The 24,561-nt window shown below is 39.0% G+C and overlaps 1 protein-coding gene across 5 annotated transcripts in view; it reads right to left on the reverse strand.

The window, feature by feature from the left end:
- Positions 1–445: 445 nt before the first annotated feature.
- Positions 446–24,561, reverse strand: part of BTBD3 (BTB domain containing 3) — a 34,862-nt gene continuing 10,746 nt past the window's right edge. For 3 of the 5 annotated variants that reach the window (XM_053574025.1, XM_053574027.1, XM_053574024.1), the window contains exons 2-5: positions 8,531–8,795; positions 7,950–8,040; positions 7,278–7,396; positions 446–4,422 (exon numbers count right to left, since the gene is read on the reverse strand). In XM_053574025.1, coding sequence (XP_053430000.1) covers positions 3,390–4,422; positions 7,278–7,396; positions 7,950–8,040; positions 8,531–8,673 — 1,386 coding nt within the window. In that variant the 5' untranslated portion in view covers positions 8,674–8,795 and the 3' untranslated portion in view covers positions 446–3,389. Of the gene's footprint in view, positions 4,423–7,277; positions 7,397–7,949; positions 8,041–8,530; positions 10,422–11,158; positions 11,176–24,561 lie in introns of those variants that run through there. The other 2 variants (XM_053574028.1, XM_053574023.1) reach the window with 2 other exon arrangements.

A 24,561-nucleotide genomic window follows, 5' to 3' on the forward strand; every position in this document is an offset into this window, starting at 1 on the left:
ATACAATGGAAAATTAGTTAAGCACATAAAAAATACACTCAAAATTCTCACGTGGCGTTTTTATTTTCATTCCTGGATGTAAGCTACCATAACATGGGAAGGAGCAGCAGAGGCCACAGCAAAAGCCAGATGTCATTCAGTATCAGCACCCTCCAGAAAAGGGCAACAGTTGAGCAAGTGAGCTTTCGAATGCCAGCCAACCACTAACTCCATAAGGGGATGTAAACGCATTATTCACTCCTTCTCATTAACTTCATGGAGGGGCTTTGAAAAACGCAATTGATGATAATATTCATTTTTCTCTTACTTTTTTTTTTGTCTCAAATTTTTACTTCTTCAGGGATCAATGCTCCTGTGAAACCATCTCTGTAAAATGTAGTTGCATGGGAAGTACTAGAATGAATTGTTATTTCAAAGGAAAGGCAAAAATGCTAAGGAAAACAAATCTATGAACTAGTTTTATTTTATTTGCATTTAACATGATTATACACATTCAGGTGTCTAACAAGATCTGCACTGTTACATTAAAAATACAGTACAATAACATTCAACATGAGGTACTTCATATTTATATGTTTTTCCTTCATAAATAATGCTATAAGCTACTAAACCCAAGCACACTGGCGCACAGGGAGCCAGTGTCTTCAATTGGCTGAGCTTATTTAAACACCTTAAAAAAGAAAAATGACAGTTCAGTGCAATTATGTAGAAATCAGACCATTTACTTAAATACTATTTTAAGATATGCTTAAAGAATGTTACCTTAGAACTGCTAGCCTAGGTCCCCTTTATCCCCAGTATGAACAACGACAAAGACTGCCAGACACATTGGGAGAAGCATGTACAGCGTGTTCTGTTTAGTAAAGTTGTGTTTATATACTAGAACTGCCTGCCTCGTTAGAACAATGGTTTCTTGCTGTAAAAGCTACAAAATTCAAAATTACAAAAATAAAGCAAGCACATTAGCCTTCATTCCACTTTGCTAAAAAAGCAGAAGGGAGAATAGGGCTTTAAATATAAAACTGCTTATTCTAAATACAACATTCAGCTTTTACTCTCAGCAGCAGGTACCAGCCAATCGGATGGTGGATGTATTTTTTTTTTTTAAGTAATAGTAATTAACATAAAATTAACTTATTCCATACCCAGTGTACAAAATCTCACATGGCTCTCACCAGCAGTTCCCGAGTCACATGGAGGTGGTTAGCTAACAGGAGCACCTACGGTGAGTGTGAGTGAACGAACAAGCTCCCCCCCAAGGCTCTCACACTCACCACAGCAATCTCGTAGGATAAAATAAGCACTAAATGATGTCTTTTCTCCTCTGGCTTAAAAACGTGTGCCTTCTGATCAGGTCTACCAATTTGCATGGTAGTTATGCATTACTAATTGTTTAGATGTAACTTTAAGACAAAATCCTTCATAGAAGCATATATATATATTTTTTTTTACTTGAAAATGTACCTTTATTTTATCAATGCTTTGCCAAACTACTACTTAACTCCTTAGAAATAATCATTAGACAATTCTGGAAAGTTGTTCTGGGAGTACTTATCTCATCTGTAATCACCAGTAACAGCTTCTGATCATCTACGCTGACAGACGTAGGTAATGGCAAAAGCGATCGAAACATTTCCCCTAATCCAGTGTTTTCCTCCCTCAGGGAAGCCAAGCTGAAGGCAGCATGCCCGCAACTACGGGGGAAGTGACCCAGAAAGACAGTGAGTAGGTAGGGCAGTCACTCAACGGGCCTTGCTGAAGCCAGCAGGAGGACCATTACCGTCCCACCTCTCACTAGCCAGGCAGGGAGGAAACAATTCCTGAGTTGGCAAACGCACTTGCACACGCACAGTTGTGCACGTGCACACACACCCCACGACTAACCCCTGGCTCCAGACAAGCCAGTTTCGCGCTTGCAGAGCAGGAGAAGGAGGCGGCCAGGGACCACACTCTGGGTGGCGAGGGAAGCCATCTCAGGATCACACTGAGCAGGAACGCTGCCCAGAAACACATGGATACTTGAACTGGAAGTGAAAGACACTGGACACTGCCAGGGTCACAGGCACTAAACCAATGTAAGCCATCACTGAAAGAGAACTTTGTAATGAGCTTGTCCTTCCTCTGTGTACATCATCCATGGACAAGAACTGGATGGGATGCTGATGCAGTGAGTGTTAGGTATAATGAAATGTGTCTCTCCAGATCATTTCTTAAAAACTCTGCAGGCAGGTTGGCACTTAATGATGGCCAGAGGTCAGATTCTAGCAGTCCAGGAACAGGACAGAATTACAATTGACAAAGAAAAGAATATATGGTCAAAGTAGATCAGATAAAGTATGTTTCAGACAAAAAAAAAAAAAGAACAAAAGTATCTTATCACATTAACATATAATGCTACAAAACTAATTGTTACTCCATTCATATAAAGAATGTTTGGTCCTTTTTTAAGGGGGAATCAGGGAATAGAATTCTATATAGTATGACTTATAAAAAACAAGCTAACAGTAGGGATCAAAGGCTAAGTAGAATCTGGCTTTTTCAAACTATGTATTTTAACGCGAAACAAACTATTTGTAGTAAGGACCTTTTTTAGGTTTCCTTTTGAAATTGTTTTAGTTTAAATTAGTAGGACTGCAACTTTTTCTATTGACAATTTTATAATTACTTCTAAAAGAAATGTCTGTATTGTAATATTTTGTCATCTGAACTACAAGAATATAAATTTGCTTGTAGCAGAAGTGATGGCCTAACCGAATGCCCAATTCCTTACTTTCCTATTTTACAATGATATTTGAAGTATTTACTATGTAACAATCTTATGAATTTAGGATTTAAAAAACAAAATCCCAGAAGATATATATCTAAAAGGAATAAAATAAGAGCCAAACATGACTACTGTCTACTTTCAAAATTATTACTTATTACAGAGCAAAACTTCTTTCAAAATTGTACACTGAGGTTTGTCTGTTTTGGGGGGAAGAAAAGGGTTCTGTTAAAAAATAACTCTTATTTTATTTAGACTATTTCTTTATATTCATCAAACAAAGTCCAAAAGGAAATTCAGAGTGATACAAAATTATCTTCAGAGGGACAAAACTGGGAGGTCAGTGGAACACATGGAAAGCACAAAATCTCCCCAGGTGTATACACGCAACACTAAAAAAATCACGAAGCCTTAATAAGAACTTGGCTTTCTTAAGCATATAGTTAAAAGCGGAATGCTGCATCTTTGCCTGTACATAATTAAAAGGTTAAAGGAAATTAGAAACTGCCTACTGCTTCATTCATTACAAATTACCTGCGCTGATCACGTATCTGCAGATAAGCAAGCGTAAAGCAAGCAGAGACAGGTATGCACCCCAGAGCTCACACTGCTGGGGAAGTAAGTTTCAAGCATAGAATATAAGTTCAGGAATCTGCCCTCCCTGGACCCCAGTGCCATTGGTGCTATCTGAGGAGCACTGAAACTGGACGGTCACTTTGCCACACTGAACTTCTGTCATGCCTTCTTGTCCAAAGTAGCTGAGTTCATTGCCATCCAGGATGACACTGGCTGTGTAGAAGGTGTCTGGCTCGATCTGCACCGGGTACTCAAACCACACCGGGAATGTATTACTGGAGCCATCCGAGAAGTACTTGCTCAAGTTCTGGCCCAGGACAACACCCTGCCGCTTGAGTTCGATCTTGGCACTGTACTCTGCAGAGCCGCAGCTGGACCCATACAGCCCAAAACCAGCGATAAACACTCTTTTATCAACTGCAAACTGGATGCTATCACAGCGACCCCGATAGCGCCACTGGTTGCTCCGATAGGCACATGACTGGAAACGGTGACAACGCTGAGGAACGAGGCCCTTGCGGGCTTTACTCACAAACTGGAGCTCGGGCTTTTTGGCTGCAGTATACCACAGGAAGATGTCGTTGGTCTCATTGAGCGTTAACACTCCCGACTGTGCAGCACCGTTTGCAAAGTCATCGAGGGCCATGGTGGGGATGCGGATCAAGTACAGGGCCTTTCCTAAGACCTTGCGCTTATTTTCAATGCTCGACGCCAGGTCTTGTCGCTGGCACTCTACTTCAGCCCAGTTGAGAGCTGCTTCAAAAACCACAATTTCTTTGGCATTCAGAGTTTCCCTACGGAGGATACTTTCTAGTGTCTGAAAGTCGATATCACAGAATCCCTCAGACTTGAGAGCTAACTCAGCCTGGGCATCAATCACCTCCCAGCAACGCTGGGTCAGGTCTGGCTCCTCAAACAGGCAGCTCTGGGAGAGGAGCACACAGGCATTCTTGGCGCTCAGACTGGTCTCCAGGAAGTTCACACACGCTCTGGCAAGGTGAGGAACGATGTACTTTTTGGCAGCATAAAGTGTGGCCAGCACTGTGTCTGCAGCCAAGTCAATTTCATCACAATAGATATATCTGGAAAAAAGCACATAACATGTAAATAGAATTTCCACAAAATGAGGATGTCCAGCATGGAAAGATATAACTACTTTTAAGTTTGTTCTAAAAATGTCATCCTACGTGTTATTACAAACATGTTCAGAGATTAGAGAAACATCTGAAATATACTCATAAATTAATACTTCATCACAGTAGTAAATTTATATAATGAAAGACCTTAACATCACATTACACATCACATTAATCCTGCTTCTATTTTACAAACTGCATTCAGCGTCTTCTTAAAAACAGAAGGTATTAAAACTGAAAAAGAACTGCATATGATAGTTAATATTATGAAAAAAATAACTATACTACACATACTATCTTACATTTAATCTAAGATACTGTGAAACATTTTCTGCACATTCAGATAAAAACAAATGCCTTTCAATATTATAAATAACAACAATAATGTTGATTGTATTTTGATGCTTTGGGATTTTTCTTAAACACAAAATAAAATCTGAAATTAAATAAATTATGTTTTAAGTGGTTCCACGTTCATGATTAAATATGGACTTCAATGCTAACTCCAATGCTAATTAAACTGGATTCTAGTTAGAATCCAAGAGACTTTGTATCTATTTTTTCTTAAGCTCTAAACTCTTCCTTCTTCCTCACATATTCCTTTCACCTTGAGAATTAAAAAAAAAAAAATGTTTTTTCCAGATATGTTTAATTAAAAGACAATATAGGAAAGCTTAAATATGCACTATGTCTGTTTTTCTGCAAACTGTCCCTATTTCAGGACATGAAACACTTCCTGGTGCTGGGAGATGGTAGCAGTACCAAGAAATGTACTGAGTGGTATACAAAGAAGGTAAAAATCATCTGCTTCTCTGAGACTGCTATGGATGACATAACGGATAGTCAATTGGAACTACACATTAGTGAAAAAAACGTAAATGTTTCTACATCTAACGTGCACAGGTAGTTACCTGAAATTTCCTTTTACTTACTAAATTTCACATTAGTGAAACACACGTAACTTAAGTAATTAGCAATAGCTTCTGCAAAAGTACAAAAACATAAGATGGCAATGACAACTATGTCCACAATCCCAAATGGAAGCCGCCTTTTTGCTCCCGTCAGTCTTTCTTTCTCTGAGAGAATAAGCTCGCCACCCCTGGCAAAGGTACTCGGTAATACGCTGCAGCTCAGTGATGCTGGGACCGGGAGCCAGGACACACAGGAGCATCCTGGGGCACGGTCAGTACTTGGCAGCTCTTTCCCTGGAACCATCAAGTGAACAGTTGTCCCTTTTTATTTTTTTCACAACCCCAAGAAACTGGCTAGTCACTCATGATTCAGGAGTGAGGAAACCTGCCATTACCATCCCAAGTATGGCACTAGAGCTAACGGCACCTGACTCATTTCTGAGTCTTACCACTTTACGTGGTGTGCATGTATAATATTAAAAAGCTATATCAATATATACCCTAGGCAACACATCTGAGAGAAAAGATACTTTTCAAATGACATGGGTGAAACGCAGCTCTCTGCCGGCCTTGGCCATGTTTCCTGATGGTGCATATTTATCTGAACGACACACAATCTACGTGCAGTGCAGCCCCGGTGCTGAACTCGTGCTCCCAGTATCTGCAGCAACAGAAAACACTGCCCAAAATACAAAGCTCACTTCACAGCAAGCTTGCAGGTAAAACTGGTTTCTAGACATACATCTCTAGAAGGTTACGAAGGTGATAAGTGGCAGATAAGTTTACGTTTTGGTACTTCACATGGTTGCCTGCCTTTAATTTCTCTAGTTCTAAAACTAATTATAGTATTTATTTTTCAGTAGGCAGTATTGTATAGCAACAGTTTAACCATTTAGGGGAGAACTGTCCCATTTGTTGACCCACTGAATAATATTTTTCAACAAAAATTGTATTTATTCCAATGAACCAAAATCCCTACAACAACAGATAACCTTGAACTGATACTCTGTGGTATGCAAGAATAAAGTTTAAGAAAAAAAATCACATAAATATTTAAAATAATGAATAATGGCTGTTAATCATGTGATGGACCATTATGCTGTCTAGCATCATGGCAGGATAAAGGAGCTGATCCCATCTCCCTGGTTAATACACACTGGAGTACACAAAAGACCTATTAGATATAAAACTTTTTTTTAAAGTTTGTATCATATAGCTGTATATTTCTGTACAGCCAATTAAAATTTTTCTGTATAAATCTATAGAACACTATAGGAGACTATTCTTATCTTAAAAATTTCTCCTAAATATCAAATGCAAATGCTTCTTATCCTTGAGAAAGAGTATCTGATTTTAAGTAAAAGTATATGTACGTATGTATGCACCAAGATCAGATCATTTCAACAGATTCTAAGTTTTACTTTTGCTATTAGGAGACCATAACTTTTAGAATACTCAGAAATCTCCCAGCTGGTGATAATTAGTAAGGTATATAGGATCTGGAATTGTAAAGTAAAATATAAACATAATTTATTTCTTTGAAGATTTCTTCATATGCAGTGCTTTAAGAGAGAACATGCTCTGCTAGATAATGCCTATACCAGAAAGTTATCTTTCTTTAATTTAATTCATTAAAAATCAAATCATTTTACACGCCACTTGCCCCCAAATCCTAGTCAAGGTATGATGATAAATGCCTGCATAACCCCATAGATGCTCCATTCAGAGATGAAGAGCAGTTTTCTCCAAAAACGTTTACATGGTAAAGCAGCACCCTCTTTCTTCCTCAGTCTTCTTTTCTGTTAGGCAGAACTTACATTTAACTGTGAAACCAGCAGAGTACAAATACAGTATAAACAAACTCTTTCCAAACACATGAATAATGCTTACTTCAGCATAGCGAGAAAAGCAGCAGGTTCGACATCTGGTATACGGATTTCATCTTTGTCTTCAGCAAGTTCTCCATAAAACATCGCATGGAACACAGAGCTCCCAACAGCTAATACATACTGTGTAAAAAGGGAAACCTTATTTCATACACTAAATTGAAAGCACTTCTAGAAAATCAATCCAGAAAAACAACTCTAAGCAATCAGGTCTAGTGGACAGAGAGCACCCAAACCTGCTGATTAAAAAAGCCAAGGTACAGGACATCTCGCCATGGAAACATAAGACGTTCGTGCAAAATAGTCTCTATGCTGCTCATTATCCCACTGTTTTAAAAGATTAATCCACATGCCCCCTCATTACCAAATAAATCAAACAAAAGCTTATGTAACTGATTTCTAGAAGGGTAAACATCTGACTTTCCTAACCTGTCAAAACAACTTCCCAGGACTGGAGAGTTAAGAGGGCATATTTTGTGTGAGAGACAGAGCAGTGTAGAAGGAAACAAGAAAAAAATTAAGCGTGGCTAAAGCCCTTTGGAAAGGGTACGTTTTCTCCGTAATCGGGTAAAACATGCACTGCCTGCCATCAACAAGCTGCCCACACTTCAGGCGTGCGGAAAGGGTCCCTCTTTGTAAATCTTAAGACTAAACCGGTCATGCAGCTGTTGCTTACTTTGTGTCCCGGCAACCGCTGAGTCCCACCTGGTGGCCCGACCACAAAATGTACATCTGCCATCAAATCATTATTGAACATCACTGCATTTCTATAAACAGAGGCAACTCATTAATTCACAGCAGCCAGCATTTTTAATATTCTCTTCCCCAGCATACAAAACCCACCAAAGACTTGCAAGCTAAGCAACAGTGTAGTAACTTCAAGGCAAAACAACAAAGGTTCTAACAACTGTGTTGGTAATCACTGCAAACACAGGGCAGTAACTGAAGTTTAAATAAAAAAAAAAAGTTAACACAAACTTTTCATAAGGCTAAGAGCCAATAAAAGGTTTCTATCTTCTATGGCCTAGAGACACAACCCTGTCACTTAAACGTTACAGCTTGCAAAAACATTTTTATCTAAGAGGAAAACAGCTGTACTGTTTTGGAAAAGATACAAAGCAGTTTTCCATTACCAATAAAGCTTCTGGGAAAAGAGGAAACAGAGATTTGTGTTAAAATACATTTCAGGTTGTGCAAAAGCAGAAACTTCAAGAACACAGGAAAACTTTTAAAGTAAACATGCTGACGGGTACTCACCTTTCTCTAATGGTAGGATAAAGACCCTGCCAGTTTGGGGCTGGTATAAGGTTGTTGTTACTGAGATTCTGCTGGTGGTACTGCTGGACAGTGGTGCTGCTGGAGTTGGCTGGCTTTTTACGAGGAAATATATCAGCAGCCATCTTCTTCTTCTTTTTAGTCTTCAAGGTAATTATTTCATAACAAACTGGGGGCAACTTGCTGCTGCTGCTGCTGCTGCTGTTTGCTTTCTTCGAGCTTTTCTTGGACCTGTTCTTTACCGTCTCTGGAAGCATCAAGAAGAAGGTGAGACATTTCATGTTCTTTTCCTTGTCATCTACCATGAGTACAGTGCGTCTCTCTTTATAGTTAGATACCCTAAATTGGTTTGAACATTTGGAAATGAGGCTAGCCCCAGCTAAGAGGTTAACAGAAACCAACAAGCTGATGTTTTGCGTCTTTCTCAGGCAGGCAAGGTGACCTTTTTCGCTATGTTGAATAGAAACTGGTTTTAAGTTTTATCCAGTACTGGGTCTGTTAAATACATCCCCATCATGATTCCTGTTTCTCTTATTTGCTCATAAAAATAAACGTTTCAGAGATCATCTGAAAATGCTACACTGAGAGAAAATGACAGGCACAGAGCTGTAGCACTCTTGTTTTCTGAATTAGGTTAGCAAGACGTGCTGGAGCTGCGCGAGCCGGCTGAAGTTGTGTGGTGAATGGATCGGAGGAGAGTAGGTATTACAGCCCTGCAGATGGAGTCAGACAGCCAGCGCGCTGAGCCAATAGCTGAAGTCACCAATCAGGATTGGCCCAAGCAAAACAGTGACACCTATTGTAACGTGCATAGTGCTGATATTAAAGGAACAGCAGTTGCATTCTCTGGTCTTTCAATAACAAACAACATATAAAATATATTTGAAAACAGGAAGGGAGGAGTTTATGCCCAAAGATTTCTCTTCAGCAGATGTACATTTCTTATTTCTCCAGTTAAACAAACAGGAGTAATTAACAAAAGCTGGGGACAGATATCTACTCTCTACTTCTGGTAAAATCTTTTTCTTGGTAGCATTTGGTTTCAAATACTTCAAACAAAATCTTCTGGTCTAGAAGCTAAAAGGGATTATTAATAGCAAAACCATACTAAACACAGCTGAACGGTGAGAGATGTTACTTTTCCTTTTCTGTTTTCAAGACTTTTCAAATGTTAAGTTGTATTCCAGTGCAAAGGAAGGGCACCAAGGCCCTGCAGGGTCTACTTCCTGCTGTGTCCTAGCTCCACCAAGGGTTTTTTAGTTTTGTTAGGTCACAAAACACTGTTAATTAGACTAAGATTATACCAGTATGCTTAAATGAACTAAGAATAAGACAAACTCTAGAGGTATAAATAATATTCAAATGAGATAAGTTTGGCAATCAGTGTTTTAACGGCTGCAATTCTCTAAAAATATGTCAGATGAGGATCTCAAAATCCTGCAGCAATTTCTAGATCTGGCAAATAAAAAAATAAAAAAGAAAGTATCAACTATAGGTCCTGCACAGGCTTATGTATTTGTAAGAGGGACTAATGAAGAGATTTAATCTCACCCCTATCCATCCGGATCACTTTCATCTGCCCAAAGCACAGCAGCCACTTGGACTGTCAGGCCACAGCCCTCCTTGTTGTAACACACTCATATGGTTAATGACTGCCTGACGCAGGAGGGCTCGGTAAATGAGAGCTACGACTACTGTCACTGTAATTAATAATCTACTAAAGATATAGTACGCAAGAAATCAGTCTGTAAACCCCTAGAACCTGAAATCACCAAGTGTAACCAAGGAATATCCTCTTTATTGTCATTAGTATTACTCTTTAAACCATTTGCAAAGCCACTGCTGAACATGCTACCTGCAAGAACTATGCTCTTTAGCACAAGGTGACCCATCTCCACTTTAGATGGACCCAGACGTGCTGCGGCTTTATTACAGTTACCATATTTCTAATAGCAGGGCTAACACACATACTTCCAAACCACCTCAGTATATATTTAACACACAATGCTAGAGAGAGATCTAGAAACCAGTTTAAAAACCACCTAGAGAAAGCCATGAAGAAGAAACAATTAAGCTCCTATTTGAGCCAACTACTCAGAATATAGTTAAAACTAAGGATGCTGCTCCTGCTTAACTGCTACTGAACGTGCTGACCACTTCCTCCTAGGAAAGCCCCCACGCCAAACAGGCCCTTCTGACAGGGTTCAGCCCATCCACATTTCTAACAAATCTAGTGTCTGGCTTTCAGGTCAGAAGGGAACCCAGCCACTTTGAGGCACACGTAGTATTAATTGGCAGCTGGACAGAGACAAAATAGGGAAAAAATAAATAAAACCCAGATGTAAGAAGATATTAAAAGGCTTTGTGGTATTTTATTATTTTGCATATGGTACAATACCCCTAACAGAGAGAATCTCCAAAACAACATGGTTTTTATATACCACAAGGTTAAAGGAAAAAAAGTAAAGTGCATATGGTAGTTTGAGAAAGAAAATGTGTAATATTCTAGAAAATGCTCTTTCTGAAATTAAAGATTTGAATAATTTAGAAAATTAAGTTTTATACAAAATCTTGACAAATGAGTCCGAAGTAGTGGTCAACAAGAGTCACCTGGACCAGTGCTGCAGACAGGCATCGCCACTTGACCACGTGGACACTGACAAGCGCTCACGCTGAAAACCAAGACAGAAAAGCCACCTGAGAGCTGCCTTTTCTTACCCTGGTAATAAGGCCGGTAACGCAGGTTCTTGCTACTAATAGTGTAATCCAAAGACCAGCAGCAGCATCTCCAGGGAGCCTCTTAGCAATCCAGAATCTCAGCCAGACCCTGGATCAGAATCTGCATTTAACAAGACGCTTCATGGCATGTGGCATTAAAGTTTGAGAAAATCTCAAACTAGATGACTGAGGATTATTACAGTGTCTTCCCAAGGATCCCGTATCAACACCTGGTGCCACGTTTTGCATTCCACTATCAAAGCGAATCAAAATAATTTAATGTGGTTTGGACATTAAAAACTCATTGACCCCTTCACATCTTGTTCTGAAATTCTCCTAATTAAGCCCTAAATGTCAAAATTCTAAGATTCAGTTGTACAAATAGCAAACTGAGAGGGCCTAAGATACTTGTCCATTCTTTGGAAAAGAAGGTCCAGCCCACATTATCTTAAGATACGATTTTGGCGGGAAGAATAAGGGATGAAAAAATGCCAAGTGTGAAGCAATGACCACTTAATATTTTTAAATAATCTACCTCACAATTCTGTTTCAAAAAATTAGCAGTGTGGTGCAATCAATCTAGTTCAGTTCTGGTTAGGCCACTTAAAATAAATTGGCAGGACAAGAGGATTTGAACGACTCCTTTAGCCTTTAAGGTCCTTGGTTTCCTCTGCTATAATGAAGAGGATCATCTAGAATAGATGAGTGTTTCTAACACTTAACACTGAATCCACAGCAAGAAATGCATTTTATAGTCTGACGCAGTACTAACACGCAAACACATACAGACAGACACACTGAAGGAGCCGATTAGCAAAACAGAACTTACTCTTAGTATGTCATATGACATACGGATACTCTCCATTTTGTTCTTCTTCCTTTTCTTTTTAATGCTGGTCTTGATCCATTCCATTAATCATATGATCACAGTTTAACAAACGCTGGTATCGATTATTTCTAAGGTCAGTGAAGGTTTAGTATTCCAGGGTGATTTTCTATCAAGAATTTGGACTAGGGACCACCAGATGATAAGTCCGTGAAACCCCTCAAATGGCCTAGGAAATTGGCAGTGTGCGTTTATTTTCTGGACCGAGAAACCATAGCTTTCATGTGCCCTTCTGAGTAATTCATGGCCCAGAACACAATAAAATGTCATGAAAATCTAAGACTGATTTAAATATACTAAACTTTAGTATCACTTTGCTCTCTATTTTCATTTCTGTATTTTACATTAAATACAGCTTATAGCTCCCTTCCCCGCTTGATTAAATATAAATAGGTAAAACCTCATCTGTAGAGTCTGTAACCAGAAACATCCCCCAGTGGACTGAAGGATAATAAAGGATACACACTTCCTATCTACTGTCAAAATTTATGTCTAAAATTTCTTTCCAATTAGCATTCTACCTTGGTCCTAAACCTCCTGAATTTTAGAGATGTTGTTAGTCTGCCCTACTGAGGTTAAGTAGGTCAAGAATCTCATCAATTTCGTATGAAAGTATTTGTAAGACAGAACACGCTGATCACGGGGTATATTAGGTATTGGGTATACAATGGTGAGCAAGATTAGGAACCAAGGTTAAAAGGTTAGCTAATAATATTGGGTTTCATGTGATTTCATAATTGCTAGGAAGTTGAATCACTGTTAACCTATCTTCATTCAATTTCCAACAATAACAAAATTACCAATAGAATTTAAGCTCACTTAGATCATCCTTTTCAACACTGGAAAGTTCGCCAGCAAATCCTCCCTTTCATTTAGTACAACCTTATGTATTCAGTTTGGGGACTTGAATGAGGTTAGAAACAAAAAAGGACTTTAGAAATCATTTAAATCCAACTCTCTTCCCACAGATAAGGTCCACAGCTAAGAGTAGCCAGCATCTTAGTAGTCCATAGCTAAGCAGTGAGGCCGTGTCTGGATGAGAAGACAGGTCTCCTGCTTACCACGTTCTGTTTATGCCACTCACTCTAATTTTCACCTACAGAAATTAATCCACATTCTTACATAATGCTCTATTTTTATATTTCTAATCTACTTTAAATAAAAATACACGTACAAAGTTTACAGATATGAAAACAATGAACACATATGCTCCACACCCAGGCAGAAGCACATTACAGGAAAGAATACTGAAGGATACTTTCTGGAAAGAAATGGAGAGGAACTGTCACAAGAACAAAGAACTGCAAGGAAGCTGCTCCCAAACCAAGAGGCTCTCCAGGTAAAATGAAAGCTAGAAAACCAGCCATTCACAAGTAACACCAAGTTCAACGTCAACAACTAACGAAGCTGGCTACTCTTGTTTAACTTGCTCTCACTCTAGATTCCTTGTCTGGACTTGTACATGGTTTACTACAAGACACATAAAAAGCCACAGTAGTGAGGTTAACTTAAGGTTTAAACAAAGTAAGACGGACTGAAGAAACATCACTTCCAAAAATAATTAACAGAACCTAACAGAAGAGAGCAGTTTAACCTGATAAAAGTTATGACAAAACAGTGCTTTGTTTTCATTTATTTTTCCTTTCAATATAGAGCAAAAGCTATGCTTGTGATTTGGGAGGTAAAAAGATCAACAACAAAGTGTTGGCAGGCACCAAAGATAGCAGCAGTTGGAAAAGTAACAAGTGGCCTTAAGGTTAGTTACTCAGTACCTGTGAGCCTCATTTTCCTCATTGCCAATTAGGGTAATTACCCAGCTCCCCCTTTTAGGATTATTGTGAAGGCAAGGTGATTACGTCTGTGATAGCACTTTAATAAAAGTTGAAAACACTCTACAAAGTTAATGTCACTATTGTTAGCAATTGTATCCATGGCAGGAAACGTCTGTGATACAATCGGCCAAAACACAAAAAAACAAATATTAATCTGGTTTCCTGTCCTTGTATCAGACTGGACTGCTACTGATATTTCAGCCCATCTGCAGGCTTGCTCTAGCCCCACCTGTTGGGCCAAGCAGGTGCTGTGAACCTTTCTCTGATTTTGCAGGTAAGGTTCAATAATAATCAAGATTCCGGCTGTGTGCTTGATAAGGTTCACATCCTGTGTCCACATCCTGCAGGGGTATTTCCAAATCTGCACCTAGAACCCACACTCCAGGCTGGGCACCTACTGGCCACCTACCTCCCCATGAGGCCACCTGCCAGCTGACATTCCCCTGTACCCCTGTGAGAGCCAGAAGCTACAAGTAGTCCACCTAGTTGCCCAGCAATGCCTGTTCTAGCAATTCATTCTGGCCTCTCTCAGTAAGACCCCAGTTTGAATTCCAGCACCAAACGGAGTAACTAATGCAAGTCTACAGGAAGGACATGCCTCAGCACTGTTCAGAGAAAATAAAACTCATGGTCAGTTCCACTAAGTCACCTTTCGCCACAGAATGTCAGTTAAACTTGAACTATAATTTAAATTTGGGGAAGGAAAAAAAAAAAAAACCCTAAAAGGTAGAATGTGACAACTCTTGGAAGGCAGGCACAACGTAAAAATTCCGTGTGGCATTTAACATGACACGTGATGATTACAGCTCTTGACACACTGCATCTCAGGGTGCACCTTGTTTGGAACTCTAAACCAACCAGTCTAACTCTCCCATTATTCCCTTTCAAACATTAAGTGATCTTGAAAGGGGTATATAAAATTTATCATGAGATATTCTAAAGATATCTAGCTAAAGGAATACTACTTTATTTGTAAAGTTTAAGATACTTTGTAAAAGAGGCAATTGCTAACTTTTACATAGTCTTTTCTCATAAATTTCCTAATGTATCGGTATTGACATCTCCTGTCTTTTCCTATTTTAGGTTTCTGAGATTAAAGAATCTGTATAACGTTTGTCAGAAATAGTGATTTATTTAATATAGTTTTCTTTACATTTTAATATAATTATGACCAATGCTCAACTAAAACTCTGTGCATCTATTTATGTGCTGTATCTTATTGACTGTAAGATCCTTTCTCCCTCCCCTTTTTTTAACACCTGAAACTGGATTGTATTTTTTAATTGATGCCATCTCATGAGGGTTAAGTATTTGGCCTTTTTTTTTTCCTTCTTAGTGCTATGTAAGGTAACTATGGTACCTACAGTCAGTGGAATAAGGTAAAATTTGTGTTAATTCAACAGAAAGGAATCTCTTCTTTAGGTTGGTTAATTATTCCCTTAACCAGGCAAGATGATGGCTCAGAATTTTGGTTGAACTACATTAGAATAATTGAGCTTTCATTGGATAAAGTATATAATCACAATTCTCAATTGAGACTGCTACCAGGACAACCATTGATATGGTAGAATATGTAGATGGAAATCTCAAAATGAGAATTTGCATTGCCAGGACTGGTAAGAGACCATTAAATACAACACATTCTAATGTTTTCTCACGGCACACAATTGTACATAAAATAAAATGTACATAAAACTGATTAGAAGGCCATAATTCTCTGGGCAATATTTGCTAAGAATATTTTATCAAACAATCTAAGATTTATTAACTTACAACTTTATACATAGGTTAAACCTGGAGTAAACAACTTCTTAGAAGTTATTGCTTACTTTCCAACAAATAGAACCTATTATATATTAAAATGTTAGAAAAGAGAAACATTATCTTAATATAATGATCTCATTATATAGCCAATTCATTTCTAGATACATGAATACAGTTTTATCCAGAGAAAGTAAAATAAAGTCTCAGGAGTCTTTCGAAGTCTATTCTTAAAAAGTGGGAAGGGGGCTGTTCTAACCAATAGGAGACTTCAATTGTACTGGAAATGCTGGATAGAAAAACCTTGCCTATCATTGCTGTGGCTTTCTCCAGGTTATTTGCTGGCTGTGGATAATAGAACAGGAAAATAATGTGTTTTGGTCAAAGAAAAAGATATTTTCAAAGATTTTTTTACTTTGGTTAGTGATCTTTCTTCCCTAATATTAGGAAGATAATTACCAACAGATTCTCAATCAAATCATCAAAGCCCAAAGCCCCTCTCACCTATATACTGAATCAAAGAACATCTTGCTTTACTTGGGAGAGTCACCTTTTCCAGTGAGGATGTGGAATGGAAAGAACCCAGACAACTTCCCAACCACCAGATACTCTTCACCAGCCCTGGCTGATAGTATAGTTCCAAGTGTCACAGCCAAATTCCCCCAAATCCACAAACTCCACAAGAAAAGCCTCTATGAGAAATAAAAACATTTCCCAAATACAACACCTAAATGTGCACTAAACCCCAGAGTCCCTTAAGAGTGCTTAGAAAAAACGCTCTCTCCTATCCTTCAGCATGCTGCCTGGCATCACCACCACCACACCTGAATGATGTCAGTTATCTTAGATTTTCAGTGGTGCTCATTGTAAAATGAACGGGACAATTCTGGGAAAGCCAAGCCAGAAAAAATTTTTCAAGTCTTTTTTCTTTTTAACAAAAGCACATAGAAAAGACCATTTACAATTTCACTTCCTGACCATGAGTACACACACACATCACAAGAGTCTCATTTACTACTTAAAGAAACTATTCCTTCCTTCATTTTTACAATGTATGTGACTAAAATAAAAGGGTTATTTCAGGCAAACAAAACAAGAGTTACCACGCCGAGCAAAGCAGGAGAAACTGCTGCAGCAAAGCACAAACACCAGCCAAGTTACAAGGCACCATCCCTTGATTTCTAACATATCACCAAATGAAAATGAAAACGGCACATGCACTTGTACAATGAGTAACAGGAACATTCTCCAACAAAAAAACACACGAGGAGACAGAGGGTTATTATAAAAACCAGCTTCTGGCAAAAAATCAAAGTAAAATCTGTTCCATTTTAAGACTAGTTTTAAAAATATGGTTTTGCTACTTTTAATTAGCTTGATAGTACACGATCCCCAGCAATTGTTGTGAAGAACGCAATATAAAGGCAGTGTCTGTCCACGTTGGCCTAACCTTCACTCCATCAACACCACGCAACTCAGAGACTCCCGCCATTTGCTGCAGTAATTTGGCACTGATAAAGTACTCCTTTGCGCCTTCCATCTCTTCATGCTGTTATAATCAGAATAAAAGTGGAGGCTCTACATACACTTAGCTTGATCTTGTGTGTCAGATCTAGGAAAGCAAAATATTTCAAATAAAATGCAATTCTAATAATACATTCAGCAAGTCTTTTTCTTAAATTAAGAGCTTCTATGTAAGTAGGTCAGTACGTAAACTGCCCAGAGTTACAGAATAAAATAATCTAACAGTTCACAAAATAATGTTCAAATTAAGTTTCACTTAGAAAGTAAGGACTATGCATGAAAATAGTTCTTAAAATTTGGGTTTCCCCAATCTTTACATCATGTAACAATAGGTTGACAGCATTTACATGTGGGCCTCAACTATAATGAGCAGATTAAAAGCATTAAAGTCAAAATACATCCTCAAAGAACAGCAACTCAACTGTCAGTATCTTCATTGTTTTTAGTGACAGAGAAGCAACCATTTCACCAGTTAACAGTGACATGAACTCCTACAAGACCCCTGGTAATGATGATGCCGCCAGCCAGACCAAGGATAATCAAAATTTACATCTGAGTCAGGTCTCTCTGCCTAAGAGTATGACTAGCTTGCTGTGGTGATGCTAGGGTTTCTACTAAGAGTTTAGTATAGGAGACCTGGTTGATGTTAGTAATTGCTTAAGTAACACTGTCTTGTGAAATTTAAAATACAACATCAAAAAGATGAAAAGAGGTATTTAAGTGGCATATGGTCAAGTCTTAACTACATTATGTAAAGTTCCTCCTAAGGGGCTATTATGTGAACTGAGAAAAAGTCCCTCCTGTGTGCCAGAAGAGTGCAAATGAGCTACTATTCAGGAAGAAGACAAGAAAGTCCACCTCACCTTTCTCAGTGAGAGGAAGCTCCAGGTTTACGACGCATGCTGGATCTCCATGACCTGGCTCCAACTCACCAGTAGCGTTTTTGCCTGACTTGTCCTCTTCAGTCACCCACTCTGCAAATGAGACCATTTGGGTCCATTGCTTCCTGCCGCCCTTTCTTCTCTACAGCCCTATCAAAAGCCTACAAAGTCTTCAAAATGCAGGCCTAAGGACACCGCAACAAGGAAGGTTTCCTGGTGCTTCTGAGACAGTAGAGGGACAGCATTCCAGCCTCACTCTGTCCAAGGGAGGCAACATGGCAGCAGGACCCTTCCTACTCAAAGGGCTTCCTAGCCACTGAAATTCAGCATAGGTAAGGAGGAAGGCGTACCTATCTGCCTTGGGAGAAACATTTTTCAGGGCCACTGAAGCAAAATACTGACACGGCTTGATATGACACCTGGCTGCAAAAGCACCAAACCTATCGGGTTGAGGCTGCCTTGAGCCAGAAAAGAACCCCGAACACTGACTTTACCTGGACCTTGCCCTCAGTATTGTCTCTTTTTAATACTAAAAATCTCAGCAGGGGAGGGGGGATATGTACAACACTAATGAGACTTGGGATACATCAAGAAGCCTGTGCACCTCTACATGTTTACACACCACCCTTTGCCCAGCTACACCTCTTTAAAACTCCCTCCAACCCCCCTCATGAGACAGCCTGGAGATTTTTCCTTTGTGTCGTCTCCCTGGTGCTCACAAGGGATGCCCCCAATAAAGTTTTGCCTTTGACCCCCACTGGGCCTCGTTAATTTCTTTTTTTTTTAATTAAGTCATTTGTACATAGATCATAAATACATTTACGCCATTATGGGATTCAATGTGTTGATTACTTGTACAAATTGGAGTGCTTACATCGTACTAATCAACATAGCTTTCACTTCAAGGGCCCGTGCTGGTTAACACGTCCCGACTCTCCAGGCTCACTGCATCACCTTCTCACATTCCACTAATATCTTGCCCTACATCGCCTGATTAGAGTGTTTTTTCTCCAAGGCCTGCATGCCCATATCTCCAACAAGAGCTAACAGTGCCACACCACACACCTGGCTTTCAATGGCTACAAAGGAGGGAGGTTCAAACCCAACATTTCCAAGTCCAATTAGCACTCTAAATCGCTACTTGGAGCGCAACAGATCTTAGATAAAACAGGTCATAGACTAAAGTCTATGATGTTTCTAGTTGTCGGAGATGCAAGCTTAGACTTAGGTAGGGTGGCAAAGAACTTAAGACACCTATTAAATGTGTCCTGGGGCTCTCCTGAACATGTCTAAGCACAAATGTAGTATTATAATACTACACTCATATTGAGGCTAATACAACTGAAAACACTAAAGCTCAACTTGAAATAAGTCCCTATATGCTCAAAGTAAGGCTTTGCTTCATTAAAGTCTAAAATTCAATATAATATAGGTATTCACAGAAAAGTGTGAGTTAGCCAGGAACAAGAATTGGTTACCAGGACAAAGCTTCTTTATCAACCAGTCTCAATTCATGGACTGGCATATTGTTTTATAGTGCTAGTAAAGAATTTTAGTGATTTAATGAACTGGAAAGGATGATAAATTCTCAGTAATTCACATGAAAGGAAGAAAGCTGTCATATGAATAATCCCCCCACCAAAAAAAAAAAAATAATTAAAAAGACTTCTTATGTAGTTCTGAAATGTTTAGTCTGTACTTAACACTGAATCGATGAATTTCCACTACATTAGACATGTAGTGGAAATCTTCAAACAAAGTAATAAAACAGGCTGATGTGTACAGGCAACCTGAAAACTCATGGCTCCCTCCAAATAAACCACACTGCTCGGCTGTGAGATGTCTCGTTTCTGGTTACTGCAGAGCTGGAGAACAAGGGAGCATGGACGTGCTGCTGTGTCTTACTTTACACACCACACGCGTCTGTGTCTTTACTAATTACTCGTGTGTGAAGGATTAGATGTTTGGCTTTTTTCAAAAATGAAGAATTCTCAACTTCCATCTATATATTCCCTTGCAACACTGGAGTAAGGACAAATGGAAATGAATACTACTAATACTAGAAATGAAAGCACATGGAGTGAGAGGGAGATGGAGCCTCTCAGGCTGGAGCAGACATGACACAGCCAGTCTGGTCTGGTCAATTAGGTCCTGCCTGACCTTCACCCTCCCCCCCACCATTCTTACTGTTTTGTAAATTTAGCTCCCACCCTACAGATGCCTATCGTGAGTAGTTTAGGTGGATTGACAAGACATGATTGCAAGAGGGACTTTGCCTAACAATTGCAATCAATGTAACCTGGCTTATTGTACCCTCAATGAATCCCCAACAATAAAAAAAAAAAAGAAAGAAAAAAGAAATGTTACTTGGGGTCATGAGTTATACTGATTGTATCCTGTGGGTCCTAGGTCTGCTGATTGTTTAAGATAAGGGTTAACATGGTTTTCACTTTTAACTTAAATGCTTAAAACTGTAATTTTGGAAATGGAAGAATAGAAGTCTTGGCAAGGCTACTCTCACTATTCTCCAGAATCCCAGCTTGGTGGACCTATTTCCATCTCTGCATACTGGTTAACAGTGACAGGAGACTGGACCCTTTTCATCTGGTAACAGAAAAGTTGAGTATTTTGCCTGGGCCTGGAAAGTCTCTCACTGAGCTGCTTTCACCACCAGCAGTGATTTTAAAAATCAGTAGCAGTGTTGAAAATGTAAACAAACTGGTTTAAAGTCATAGTTCAAGTTCCGTGTTGGCAAAAAACAAAATTAAAACTACTTGAATTTTCAAAGAACAAGTTTGATTTAGTTACAAACGTGTATTTCTTGGAAGGTCAGATAAGGTAAACACACTGTGTGTGTCTGTTTCGTTGTGCTGACTTAAAAGTATTAAGCATTGTATATAGTTCCCAGTTGCAGTGGTTAAGTATCTGAAGGAGGTTTAAGTGACAGACTCCCCCTGCAAGCTCCCAGTAACATCTGGAAGTGGCAAGGCATAACCAAAAACCTCAGAGGAGTGGCCATTGGCTCCAAGCAGAAGACAGGGTTTTCTCCAGGAGCTCCAAAACACAAAACTGCCCCACAGCCTGGACGTGGACCTTCTTTTTACCACTGCTGCTGGTTCCTAAACTGTGTGAAGGTCACCACGGTGGACCTTAAGATGTGGAAGGGAACATGGGCTGAACATTTCACCCACCTTAGTCCCTCCCATTTCCCCCTTACACACCCCTGAATATGGGGGGATTTCAGTAGCGTGGTGAAACAGCCTTCGTAAATGTGAAGTAGCTGCTGTGCATTTCTAGGCTATAATCAATGTATTATTTCAAGGAGAAGTGCTAGGAAATGCAACAGTAAAAATTATTTGTTTTATTAAACCTGGACTTTTCTAATAGCCAGCGTCATAAAATGGAAAGTATGCATAAAACATTTTTGATGAAACTGAACAGTTGCTTTGCTCAAAAACACTTGTACAACTGTATGTGCTACAAATGAAACCAATAGCTTTTTTCTTAAAACACCACTGTTACTTGAGAGAATAAGCAAAGCATGCTTGTTCAGTCAGGTGCACGGCAGACATTTTCTCAAAAATGAATTAAGTGAGCCTGTCATTCAAGGAAAATTGACAGTATTTATTGTTGATAATAAAATTCGAGGCTTCAAGCAAAAATCTGAATTTGGAAACCCTGATTAAGCCACCATGAGCCTGACAGCTTTCCATATTTAAAAGACTGTTCTGATAACAGCAGTGATATTCTTTTTTTTTTTTTTTATAATTTAACAGCAGTGATATTCAATGAACATGATTTTTTGATAGGATATAATGAGTGTGTGAACATCCAAAGATCTGTATAACTCAATGAACCAATGTTGTATAATAACAATGCAATTACAGTACAGAATCTTGCATGGGTACAAGATCCCTTCAAAGTACAGGACAGACTGATGGGTATCAAGTGTAACGAAATGTTCACGAATACAGCTTTAGATTCCAGATAGCAATTAACCTTTCAGAAACTACCTCTTACCAAGTTTTGTGAGGCATAAAACATATAGCAAAAATGCTATTAAAATAATCCTTTTTTGGGCAGCGCCTGTGACTCAGTGGATAGGGCGTCAGCTCCATATACTGAGGGTGGCAGGTTCAAACCTGGCCCCGGTCGAATTGCACCAAAAAAATAGCCGGGTGTTGTGGTGGGCGCCTATAGTCCTAGCTACTTGGGAGGCTGAGGGAAGAGAATCATGTAAGCCCAGGAGTTGGAGGTTGCTGTGAGCAGTGTGATGCCACAGCACTCTACTGAGGGCGACAAAGTGAGACTCTGTCTCTACCAAAAAAAAAAAAAATTCTTTTCCCAGCTACCCTGTTTCCCCGAAAATAAGACATCCTCCGAAAATAAAACCTACTTACAGGAAAGATAAGACATCCCCTGAAGGGCGGCGCCTGTGGCTCAGTCAGTAAGGCGTAGGCCCCATATACCGGGTTTAAACCCAGCCCCGGCCAAACTGCAACCAAAAAATAGCTGGGCGTTGTGGCAGGCGCCTGTAGTCCCAGCTACTCGGGAGGCTGAGGCAAGAGAATCGCTTAAGCCCAGGAGTTGAAGGTTGCTGTGAGCTGTGTGAGGCCACGGCAATCTACCGAGGGCTGTAAAGTGAGACTCTGCCTCTACAAAAAAAAAAAGACATCCCCTGAAAAATAAGACCTAGCGCATCTTTGGGAGCACACCTTAAAATAAGACAGTGTCTTATTTTCCGGAAAACAGGGTATATACCCATGTCAGGCCAGGTTTGCAGCATATGAAGATAATATGCTTCAATCAAAAAACGTATTTAGGCTCAGCACCTGTAGCTCAAGCAGCTAGGGGGCCAGCCACATACACTGGACCTGGCGGATTTGAATCCAGCCCTGGCCCACCAAACAATGACACTACAACCAAAAAATAGCTGGGCATTGTGATGGGAGCCTGTAGTCCCAGATACTTGGGAGACTGAGGCAAGAGAATCACTTAAGCCCAAGAGTTTGAGGTTGCTGTAAGCTGTGACACCACAGCACTCTACCCAGGGTGACAGCTTGAGGCTCTGTCTCAAAAAAAAAAAGAAAGAAAGAAAGAAAAGTATTTATTTTTAAATATTTTAAATTTATTTCATTTTCTGTTCCAGTAAATATCAACAGATATGAACAAGTTTTCTGTGCTTTCCAAAATAATTAAAAGTATAAAAGAGTCCCAAGAATGAAAGGTACAATAACCACTGATGTCCAGCCTCATAAGGAATTTGAATTTTACTGCACGCATGATATGGCAAGTCACTAGAGGTTATTAACAAAAGGTTCTTAAGAAACTCCACATGATTAGGGCCAGATTTTCCTGGATGTCTGCTTTTTAGTTTTACTCTACTGAAAAAAACAATAATTCTCAAAGCATAATTCTCAACCATTCATACCAAAATATTTTTCCCCACGTTGTAGACAAAATGGAAGATGACACAAGAGAAACATGACCATCTCCAACACAAAAATCAACAGCAGTCAAGGAGCCACTATTATATTTGCTCTATGGCATTGCTTGACATATTGCCACTGACCTCAGAAAATTCACAAAATAGAGGATATAAGATTATATTCATTGACATCCTGTTTGAAGACCTTAAGAAAACAATTTTAAATAAGCTTTGAAGTAGACAACTATCCTTCAAACTTCACACAAACCAGGAAGAAGTATCTCTCTGAAAATTTGCTTTTTCCTATATCACTTCTTAGCAGAATTCAAGGTAGCAACTTTTGTTGTAAGAATGGCTTCCAAATGTTTAAAACAATTTGTTGTTCACTTTTGTCTTTTAAAGAGACACGTATTAAATGGACTCAGCCTCCCCAACAGTACCATTTTAATTCTATGGTTACAGAGTACCAAAACCTTCCTACATATGGAAAAGAAGTCCGAAAGAAACATTTAATCTACTAGCAGTAACTTTTAATGTAAAAACAGCTGACCACTGAACAATGTGCGGTTGAGTTGCTTGGGTCCATTTACAGATACGTAGATTTTTTTTTTCAATGAATACACTGGAAATTGTTTTTGGAGATTTGCAACAATTTGAAAACGTGCAGATAAACTACACAGCCTAGAAAAAAACATCAAAAAAGTTTTTTTTAATTAGATATATCATGTAATGCACAAAATATAGTCTATTATTTACTACCATAAAAATACACAAATCTATTATACAAAGTTAAAATTTATCAAAACTTAAGTACACACAGACTGTACATAGCACCATTCACAGTCTAGAGAAATGTAAGCACATGTAAAGATGCAGTATTAAACCATAAATGTATAAAATTAATAACACATACTATACTGCTGCAATAATTTCATAACTACCGCCTGTTGCTACTGTGGTGAAGTCAAACATGGTATGAGCCT

The sequence above is a fragment of the Nycticebus coucang genome, chromosome 21 (genome assembly GCF_027406575.1).
Source record: "Nycticebus coucang isolate mNycCou1 chromosome 21, mNycCou1.pri, whole genome shotgun sequence".
In the NCBI taxonomy this organism is placed as follows: domain Eukaryota; kingdom Metazoa; phylum Chordata; class Mammalia; order Primates; family Lorisidae; genus Nycticebus; species Nycticebus coucang.